The sequence below is a fragment of the Xenopus tropicalis genome, chromosome 3 (assembly GCF_000004195.4).
Source record: "Xenopus tropicalis strain Nigerian chromosome 3, UCB_Xtro_10.0, whole genome shotgun sequence".
In the NCBI taxonomy this organism is placed as follows: Eukaryota; Metazoa; Chordata; class Amphibia; order Anura; family Pipidae; genus Xenopus; species Xenopus tropicalis.
This window is the reverse complement of record NC_030679.2, coordinates 143,870,396-143,881,214: the sequence shown is the minus strand read 5'-3', so window position 1 is coordinate 143,881,214 and position 10,819 is coordinate 143,870,396. Positions and strand designations below refer to the sequence as shown.

At 55.4% G+C, this 10,819-nt stretch overlaps 1 protein-coding gene across 2 annotated transcripts; it reads left to right on the top strand.

The window, feature by feature from the left end:
• On the top strand, positions 1–9,379 carry map11 (microtubule associated protein 11). 2 transcript variants are annotated; one of them, XM_031897676.1, is made up of 11 exons: positions 1–451; positions 2,101–2,196; positions 2,480–2,609; positions 3,341–3,427; positions 3,518–3,638; positions 3,733–3,880; positions 4,574–4,653; positions 5,331–5,494; positions 7,038–7,192; positions 7,776–7,972; positions 8,335–9,379. In XM_031897676.1, exons 1-11 carry the CDS (start codon positions 47–49, stop codon positions 8,486–8,488), a joined length of 1,737 nt encoding a protein of 578 aa, XP_031753536.1. In that variant the 5' UTR covers positions 1–46; the 3' UTR covers positions 8,489–9,379. The 2 variants fall into 2 exon arrangements, with proteins under 2 accessions (XP_031753536.1, NP_001121523.1); NM_001128051.1 differs by having other exon boundaries at positions 36–451; positions 5,331–5,500; positions 8,335–9,360.
• Positions 9,380–10,819: the final 1,440 nt, after the last annotated feature.

Genomic DNA, 10,819 nt, shown 5'->3' with positions numbered 1-10,819 from the left:
TACTCCCGGCTCGGCGCTCCCTTGCTCTCCCCTGAGCGGTGCCATTATGGAGTCGCAGTGCGACTACTCGATGATCTTCCCGGCCTGCCCCCTCCTGCCCTCAGATCTGCCGGTTCGGTACCGGGCATTACCCCGGCGGAACCACCTGTACCTCGGGGAGACGCTGCGCTTCCTGCTGGTACTGCGGCTCCGGAGCGCCGGGGAGAGGCCCCAGGAAAGGGCGGGGACAGAGGCCTCTGCGGTGGGGGAGGCTTCTCAGGAAAGTCCGGGGTCTGAGGCCTTTTCGTGGGCCCCGCTGGCGGCTTCTCTTTCGGCCTTGGCCAGTGTGTGTCCCGGGGAGGAGGAAGCGGAGGAGGAGGAAGAGGAGAGTGAGGAGAGCCCGGCCGGGTACCGGGGGTGTAAGGCTATTGTGAGCCAGCAACAGCCCCCGCCTGGGGCAGCGCCCTCTGGGGTAATTACACCGTATCCTGGGCTGCCCCTCACTTCTACCTTATGGTCCCCCCAGCTGTCAGCGCTTTCTCCCCCAACTGTCACCCCTCCCCCCCAGCTGTCACCCTTCTCCCCCCAGCTGTCACCCCTCTCCCCCAGCTGTCACCCCCTCTCCCCCAGCTGTCACCCCTCCCCCCCCAGCTGTCACCCCTCTCCCCCCCAGCTGTCACCCTTCTCCCTCCCAGCTGTCACCCCTCCCCCCCCAGCTGTCACCCCTCTCCCCCCCAGCTGTCACCCTTCTCCCTCCCAGCTGTCACCCCTCTCCCCCCCAGCTGTCACCCCTCTCCCCCCCAGCTGTCACCCCTCTCCCCCCCAGCTGTCACCCCTCTCCCCCCCAGCTGTCACCCCTCTCCCCCAGCTGTCATTGCCCCCACCCCTCTCCCCCAGCTGTCATTGCCCCCACCCCTCTCCCCCAGCTGTCACTGCTCCCCCCTCTCCCCCAGCTGTCACTGCCCCACCCCTCTCCCCCAGCTGTCATTGCCCCCACCCCTCTCCCCCAGCTGTCACTGCTCCCCCCCTCCCCCAGCTGTCACTGCTCCCCCCTCTCCCCCAGCTGTCACTGCTCCCCCCTCTCCCCCAGCTGTCACTGCTCCCCCTCTCCCCCAGCTGTCACTGCTCCCCCCTCTCCCCCAGCTGTCACTGCCCCCACTCCTCTCCCCCAGCTGTCAGGCCCCTCCCTCCTCTGCTATTAGAACTTCCCCCCTCTCCCCCAGCTGTCACCCCTCTCCCCCAGCTGTCACTGCTCCCCCCTCTCCCCCAGCTGTCACTGCTCCCCCCTCTCCCCCAGCTGTCACTGCTCCCCCCTCTCCCCCAGCTGTCAGGCCCCTCCCTCCTCTGCTATTAGAACTTCCCCCCTCTCCCCCAGCTATCACCCCTTTCCCCCAGCTGTCACTGCCCCCACCCTTCTCCCCCAGCTGTCACTGCCCCCACCCCTCTCTCCCGGCTGTCACTGCCCCAACCTCTCTCCCCCAGCTGTCACTGCCCCCACCCCTCTCTCCTGGCTGTCACTGCCCCAACCTCTCTCCCCCAGCTGTCACTGCTCCCCCCTCTCCCCCAGCTGTCACTCTCTCCCCCAGCTGTCACTGCCCCCACCCCTCTCCCCCAGCTTCCTATCCCCCATGCTGTCAGTGCCTACACACCATATAACCCATCTATCACACTTGTTTCTCCACAGCCGTCAGGGCTCATTCCAACCCTCCTACTATCAGTAATCTGAATCCTACCCCAAAGTTGTCCGGGCCCCCCCCATTTCCCCCCAGCTATTGGTGCTCCCAACTTCCCGCCCCTTTGCCTCTGCCTGACACCTCCCCAGGTATCATTGACACCCCCTGTGCTGTCAAAACTCCCAGCCCCCTTCAACCCCAACTGTCAGGGCTCCCAGCCCCCTTCAACCCCAACTGTCAGGGCTCCCAGCCCCCTTCAACCCCAACTGTCAGGGCTCCCAGCCCCCTTCAACCCCAACTGTCAGGGCTCCCAGCCCCCTTCAACCCCAACTGTCAGGGCTCCCAGCCCCCTTCAACCTCACATCTGGCAGGACTCCTACCCTCCCAGCTGTCATAGCCCCCCCAGCTGTATGTCCACACTAAGTTCTTGGCATCTTTCTCCAAACAGACTCCTGTTACAGATCCCGTGGTCTCCAGCGATGAGGTTATCTTCCCCCTGTCTGTCTCTTTAGATCGTCTCCCACCTGGGACAGTCAAAGCCAAAGTAAGCACCAGAGGTTTTTTTTTATCAGGCTTGGAATCTAAACTGTCATATGTCGCTAGTGGTTAAGTACCATAGCAACCAGGAAGCCGTATTGAAATGAAAAATTAAGATGGCTATCGCAGGGGCTGAATAGGAGAATACAGAATATAGCTGTAACCTTATAGTTCATCTGAATTCTGGTTGCTGGGGTCAGTGACCCCCTGATGATGAGACAATACTCAGCCGCAGGCCGGAGGGGCAGATATTAGTTACTAATACTAATTGCACTGTGTCTGTGTGGCAGATAGTGGTGACAGTGTGGAAACGGGACACAGAACAATCGCGGGTCAGAACCTTTGGATATCGGTCCTTGTTACAGAATTCAGCCCCGGGCCAAATCTTCCGAGAGGAACAAGGCACCTTTAAGGCTCAAGGTGACCCCCCCTTTATATTGCTTTATTATTTACCTTCCTGCCCCCCCCCCCCTTAGTGTTTCATTCTCTCTATTCCTTTCCTGCTCATTATTTACCTTTATCTTGTTAGGGGTGTGGTCTAGTGGGACCAGGGGGTGGGGTTTGGAGATATATTACACTCAAGTGACCAGTATTTAGTGGGACCCTCCTTTAAAGGAGAACTACACCCCCAGAATGAATACGTAACCAACAGATAGTTTATATTATGTTAAGTGACCTATTAAAGAATCTCCCCAAACTGGAATATATATATCAGTAAATATTGCCCTTTTACATCCTTTCCCTTGAGCCGCCATTTTGTGCTGGGCTGCGTGATCACCTGACAGGAAGTGATGCAGCTGTAACTGTAACAGGAAGTAGTGTGGGAGTAAAAGGCAGAACTCTGCCCATTCATTGGATGATGGGGCCTAGCATGTATGTGTGCCTTGGCTTGTTTGTGTGCACTGTGACTCCTATGATCCCAGGGGGCGGCCCTTAGTACCTAAAATGGCAGTTTCCTATTTAGGATTACCCAATGGCACATACTGCTAAAAAAGTATATTTATATGAAAATGGTTTATTTAGATGAAGCAGGGTTTTACATATGAGCTGTTTATGGTTAGGCTCCTCCCCTTTACCCCTTTCTCCTTATCCGCTGTTTGTGTGATGCCCCTCCCTCCCTCTCAGTGACCTCTCCCTTCTCTCTTTCTCAGTGAGTACCCTCCTCACCGTGCTCCCACCTCCCACCCTCAGGTGCCGTCAGATCAACGTGGCCGGGAAGCACTTCACTGCTGTAAAAGGTGAGCGGGGAGGAGAGAGGGGCGGGGCAGTTGGGGTAGGGTTAATGTGCTGTCTCACCCCCCCCCCCCCATCTCTCTCGCCCCAATTAGTGCTCAACACATCTTCTCAGGATGAACTCAGCATCTGCGACGTGCGCATCCTCCCTAACTTCAACGCCAATTACCTGCCCGTCATGCCCGACGGATCCGTGCTCCTGGTGGACAACGTGTGGTGAGAGATGGGACGGGGGAGCCCATTTCTGATTGGTGGGGAGGGGGTGTCCCTGGGGGGAGATGATTGCACGCTCACTTGTCCTGTCTCTTAGTCACCAGTCGGGGGATATCACCATGGCCTCCTTCCTGCGCCTGCACAGCGCCTCCTCCCAACTTCCCAGCAGGCTCGGCTCCCTGGAGGAGCACAACTTCCTGTTCCAGCTCCAGGCTGGTGAGCGCCCCCCCGAGGATGCTAAGGAGGTGAGTGCTCATGGGAAAGGCTGCATATCGCTTATGACAACTGGATTGGTTGGGTGTTTACTGTAAAAAACTTTGACCTTTATGCGACCAATTGGACTGTGGCCAGTGGCCTAACTACCTATACAGCAGGCCCGGACTGCGGGGTCTGCTGTATTGTAGTCCCCCCCTCCTCGGACCCTCTTCTACTTTTTTTTTAGGAGTGGTGCGGGCATGGGAGGAGGGACTGTTAGTGCCGGGCTCTCTTAAAAGATTTCTTTGCAGGGGGGCACAGGGGGGACAGTCATCCCTGGCCCGGGCAATCTTCACTTTTAAAGGGGGCCCGGCCATGATACAGTTTTCTGACTAGCTCGGGCCCCCTTTAATCTATTAGGCGCCCAGTCACCCAATCCGATTGGTCGTGCCCTGTGCGTACGTGTGACGTCAGTAGTCGCCGGAGCAGCCGCTGAAGAAGAAGCCAAAGAAAACTTGGGGGGGGCACTGTCTTTGGGGCCCTGCCCAGCATAGCATTAGGGGGGCACTGTGTATGGGGGGGGGGGCCCTGATACTTTTTATGTCTGTGTGTCCTTTGTACTGATGGGAGGGGGGCTCAGAAAATGTTGTTGTGAGGGGCCCCATGATTTCTGATGGCGGCCCTGGGGCCCGGTGTAACAAAGACGCCACTGCTACTCTCTCATCTCTCTCTCACTTCCTCAGGGTCTGGAGGTTCCCCTGGTGGCTATCGTTCATTGGTCGACTCCGAAACCCCTGACATCTGGCATTTACACCCATTACAAGTAAGTCCATATCGCAGCCGTACCCCATGCTTTCCCCTATACCCTTGCCATGAAGGTTAAGCTAATGCACCTTTTAGCGCAGGGTTATCAGCATTCCCATTGTTTCCATCTGCACATCTGCAGGTATCTGGTTGCAAGGAACCAAATTACCTTAGCAACCAGGGAGTGGTTTGATTGAGAGACTGATATATCAACAGGAGAGGGCCTTAGTTGAAAAATAACTAATAAAAAGTAACAATAACAATCAAACTGGAGCCTCACAGAGCAATAACTGGTATGAACTGGGACCCAGCTGGAATATAGAACCGTATGAGGACCACGTTCCTTTATGTTACAGGTAAAGCAATTAGAGGTGTTTGGAGGAAGCAGGTAACTGTGTGGCGCCAACTGGAATGATATGAGAGTGTGGATCTGAAAGAGCCAGTGCTTTGCCTATTGGCGGAATGATATTATTGGGGGGGTCAGTCTAACTGCCGTGGGTTTGGTGCATGGGGTGTGTTGTTGTTTCTAATAGGGCAGTTATTTCTGCATGGGAATGAGCAAAGTCTTAGTCTGGGGGGGGAGCTTAATTCTACTGGGCTGGTAAATGCCGGCACTGCCCACACGTGGTACTGGGAGATGCCACACAATACAAATGCCCATAGGCCTAAGTGTCAGTTTTCTTCTTCTGATCCCAGGCTCCCGAGCATCAGGCTGGAGAGGCCTCGCTTTGTGATGACTGCCTGCTGTGACTCCCCCGTCCAGATGCACAAACCTTTCCGGGTCACCTACACGCTGCTCAACGACCTGCAGGACTTCCTGGCCGTCAGGCTCGTATGGACTCCCGACACCAACACAACTGGTGCGGGTGAGAGGCATTGTGGGAAAGAGGGCGGATACAACCAGCTTGGCAGGAAGGAGATTTGGGTGGAAGGGGACTGAGGGCAGTGTATAGAATAGGCATTATGGGAGTGACCCAATAGGCATTATGGGACTGACCCATTTGGATAGAGGGGTACCGAGGGCAGTGTATAGAATAGGCATTATGGGACTGACCCATTTGGATAGAGGGGTACCGAGGGCAGTGTATAGAATAGGCATTATGGTAGTGACCCATTTGGATAGAGGGGTACCGAGGGCAGTATATAGAATAGGCATTATGGGACTGACCCATTTGGATAGAGGGGTACTGAGGGCAGTGTATAGAATAGGCATTATGGGACTGACCCATTTGGATAGAGGGGTACTGAGGGCAGTGTATAGAATAGGCATTATGGGACTGACCCATTTGGATAGAGGGGTACCGAGGGCAGTGTATAGAATAGGCATTATGGGACTGACCCATTTGGATAGAGGGGTACCGAGGGCAGTGTATAGAATAGGCATTATGGTAGTGACCCATTTGGATAGAGGGGTACCGAGGGCAGTATATAGAATAGGCATTATGGGACTGACCCATTTGGATAGAGGGGTACTGAGGGCAGTGTATAGAATAGGCATTATGGGACTGACCCATTTGGATAGAGGGGTACTGAGGGCAGTGTATAGAATAGGCATTATGGGACTGACCCATTTGGATAGAGGGGTACCGAGGGCAGTGTATAGAATAGGCATTATGGTAGTGACCCATTTGGATAGAGGGGTACCGAGGGCAGTATATAGAATAGGCATTATGGGACTGACCCATTTGGATAGAGGGGTACTGAGGGCAGTGTATAGAATAGGCATTATGGGACTGACCCATTTGGATAGAGGGGTACTGAGGGCAGTGTATAGAATAGGCATTATGGGACTGACCCATTTGGATAGAGGGGTACTGAGGGCAGTGTATAGAATAGGCGTGACTCGGGCAAGGAGCTGACACCCAGGGAAGTGTAGGGCTGAGGGTATCTCCGTCTCTCCGTAGGCAGGGGTTAGGGCTGAGGGTATCTCCGTCTCTCCGTAGGCAGGGGTTAGGGCTGAGGGTATCTCCGTCTCTCCGTAGGCAGGGGTTAGGGCTGAGGGTATCTCCGTCTCTCCGTAGGCAGGGGTTAGGGCTGAGGGTATCTCCGTCTCTCCGTAGGCAGGGGTTAGGGCTGAGGGTATCTCCGTCTCTCCGTAGGCAGGGGTTAGGGCTGAGGGTATCTCTGTCTCTCCGTAGGCAGGGGTTAGGGCTAAGGGTATCTCCGTAGGCAGGGGTTAGGGCTGAGGGTATCTCCGTCTCTCCGTAGGCAGGGGTTAGAGCTGAGGGTATCTCCGTCTCTCCGTAGGCAGGGGTTAGAGCTGAGGGTATCTCCGTCTCTCCGTAGGCAGGGGTTAGAGCTGAGGGTATCTCCGTCTCTCCGTAGGCAGGGGTTAGGGCTAAGGGTATCTCCGTCTCTCCGTAGGCAGGGGTTAGGGCTAAGGGTATCTCCGTCTCTCCGTAGGCAGGGGTACCTCAGAGGAGGACCGGCGCTTGACCAAAGCGGTTCAGGAAGCTGTGGTGTGTCACACTCCAATCAACAGCCTGGGATTTTGCCGTAAGGGCAGCTCGGTCACAGTGGGGGTCACGTTCATGGCTCTCAGAGCTGGCCTGTTCGAGGTGAGATGGGGGTACAGCAGGGAGGTGGGGGGGTACAGCAGGGAGGTGAAGGGGTACAGCAGGGAGGTGAAGGGGTACAGCAGTGAGGTGAAGGGGTACAGCAGGGAGATGGGGGGGTACAGCAGGGAGATGGGGGGGGTACAGCAGGGAGATGGGGGGGTACAGCAGGGAGATTGGGGGGGGTACAGCAGGGAGGTGGGGGGTACAGCAGGGAGATGAGGGGGGTACAGCAGGGAGATGAGGGGGGTACAGCAGGGAGATGGGGGGGTACAGCAGGGAGGTGGGGGGTACAGCAGGGAGATGGGGGGGTACAGCAGGGAGGTGGGGGGGTACAGCAGGGAGGTGGGGGGGTAAAGCAGGGAGGTGGGGGGGGGTACAGCAGGGAGATGGGGGGGTACAGCAGGGAGGTGGGGGGGTACAGCAGGGAGATGGGGGGGTACAGCAGGGAGATGGGGGGGTACAGCAGGGAGATGGGGGGTACAGCAGGGAGATGGGGGGGTACAGCAGGGAGATGGGGGGGGTACAGCAGGGAGGTGGCTATGGCTGGGGGGCTGTCTCTGACGCCTGTGCTTTCCCCTATCAGCTGAGCCAACACATGAAGTTAAAGCTTCAGTTCACTGCCAGTGCCTCCCAGCCCCCCCCAGACGCCCGGCCCGTGTCCCGTCGGAGCAGCCCCAGCAGCCCAGCCCTCAGGGATCTGGAGAGGCAGCAGCAGAGCGGGGTTCTGGGACGGTCCCAGTCCTTCTCTCACCAGCAGCCTACCCGCGGTCAGCTGATTCGGTGAGATATTAAGGGGCCAATCCAAACTCAGTATCTTATAGAACGGCCAATTCTAAAGCAACTTTTCAATTGGTCTTTATTTTTTTTTTATCTTTTATGGTTTTTCAATTATTTGCCGCCTTCTTCTATTGTTACTTTTTATTATCTTATCTTTATTTGCACTCACTCTCTAAAACCACTCCCTGGTTACTAAGGTAAATTGGACCCTAGCAACCAGATAGCTGCTGAAATTCCAAACTGGAGAGCCGTTGAATAAAAAGTAAAACAATACAACCAATAATAAAAAATGAAGACCAATTGCAAATTGTGTTAGAATAGCTCTGTCTACATCATACTAACAGTTTGTGTCTTTGCCCCCATAGGACTGGCAGTGTAATGGAGCGCCGTGCAATAACGCCCCCGGTAGGTTCCCCCCTGGGCAGACCCCTCTATCTGCCCCCAGAGAGAGCAGCGCTGTCATTGGATAAAATTGCAAAACGCCAATGCAAGGTACTAGTCGTGCACCCCGTTCAGTGACACCCAGCATTCACCGGGGCGGAGACGAGCCAATGGGAGACCGGACTGGAACAGAGAATTTGGGGTACGGACTGGGGCACCTAGGACTGAGGAGGAGGATGGGCCAGCAGTCGGGATTCTTATATACTACTGATGTATACACCGGGGGAATAAGAGAAAGGGAGGCGGGGCTGCTGTTAGCCCAACCCTTGGCCACTCCCCCTTTCTCTTACAAGCTATTTTTTTCTTTCCTTTCCATAATAATGTTTACATTTTTTGACATTTCATTGGGTACGTAACCAAAAGAGGTTCAAGTATTTTAATTTATAAGAAGAGATGGAAAGGCCGATGCTCAGGATCACTCGGTGGGAGCTGCCATACATAGGATAATACCCGCCCACCATACATAGGATAATGCCCCTGAGTCATTGGCCACTGTCCTGCTGTAATAATAGACATAGGGGGGTAAGTAAAGGTATTTATGTCCGTGACCAAAGGATACACCCCCCTATTACAATGACTACTGAATAATCCTTATTATGGAAAGTGGGGGGCCACGTCGCTCCTGTCGCACCGGGTCGAGTTACTGATATTATATATATATATATATTGGGCTGTAACTGGAATATCCTCGCCTGAAACTTGAATTACTGCTGCACGTATTGTACCATTTGCCAATATCGGGGGGCAGAGGAGCCCCCCACCCCCCCGCACTTGACCACTCCACCTTTCCTGCCGATACTTGAGCGCTTTCTGTGACCCACAAACCGCAGACACTGGGAGTTTTATAAGTTTTTATATGTTGTTTCTTATGTGTTGCCCTGTGTTACGGCCGCGCACTTTATGTTTTAATAAATGTCTCTAATTTATTTTGAACAAAGGCAAAAAAAAAATACAGAGGTTTAAAGGAAACGAGCGTCAGTGAAGTCTCTCTTTCTGCCCCACTGTGTATACTATATCCATGGCTGCAGGGCCGCCATCAGAAATCACGGGGCCCCTCACAACAAAGTTTTCTGGGCCCCCTCCTCCCACACCCTGCCCCCTCCCATCAGTAGGAAGGACACACAGGCTTTGGTAGCCAGGGATTACATTTTGCATTGGTGCTAGGGCAGCGACCCCCTAAAACATTGCTAGCCAGTCCAGGGCCCCCTAAAACATTGATGGTCCTCCCCCAGTGTCCTCATACTATAGCCCACTCCCCGCTGCTTCCTGCTCCCCCACATGTCCTCCAGCATCCTTCCCAACATCCTCCAGCGTCCTCCCCCCAGCATCCTTTAGCTCCCCCCAGGATCCTCCCTAACATCCTCCAGCATCCATCCCAGCATCCTCCCTAATATCCTCCAGCATCCTCCCTCCAGCTCCCCCCCCGCATCCCCCCTCAGTATCCTCCAGGTTCCCACCTCACCTTAGCATCCTCCAGCGTCCTTCCACCAGCATCCTCCCGCTCCCCCCCCCAGCATCCATCCCAACATCCTCCAGCTCCCCCCAGGATCCCTCTTAACATCCTCCAGCATCCTCCCTCCAGCTCCCCCCTCATTATCCTCCAGGTTCCCAACTTAGCATCCTCCAGCTCCCCCCTCCCCCAGCGACCTACAGTTTCCTGTGGCTCCCCCCAGCATCCTCCCCAACATCCTCCAGCGTCCTCCCCCAAACATCCTCCAGCTCCCCCAGCATTCTCCTTAACATGCTAGGATGGATGCTGGGGGGAAGGACGCTGGAGGTCCTCCCCCCAGCATCCTCCCTAACATCCTCCAGCGTCCTCCCTCCACAGCTCCCCCCCCCCGCAGTATCCTTCAGGTTCCCCCCTTAGCATCCTCCCCAACATCCTCCAGGTCCCCCCACCCCCCAGCAACCTACAGCTTCCTGTGGCTCCCCCCAGCGACCTACAGCTTCCTGTAGCTCCCCCCAGCGACCTCCTGCTTCCTCCATCCTTCAGCTGCATCCCACACTTTTATCCGGTTGCGCCCCGTGCTTACTGACGTCACACGCAACCAATCAGGGCCCGTAATTCTTTAAAGGGGGCCCGAGCTAGTAAAACTGTATCACGACCGGGCCCCCTTTAAAGAACGAGGATCGCCCGTGCCTGGGAAAACTCCCCCCTGTGGGCGGCCCTGCATGGCTGCTCCTCGTCATTATACAGTGGGTTGGATGTGGGAGGAGTCCTATTTACACCACATCGGCAAAAAACTGGCAGGGGCTTATTTCCTGTATTAAATCCATAGGTGCCATGTTGGTAGGAGAGAGCATCCCCCATTCATTGTTCCACCATCTTGGGTGGGGCAGCCTGGGATTCCCACATCCAACAAGGTGAATTTAAAGGGATACGCCCTTTGGAACATACTATCATCCCCA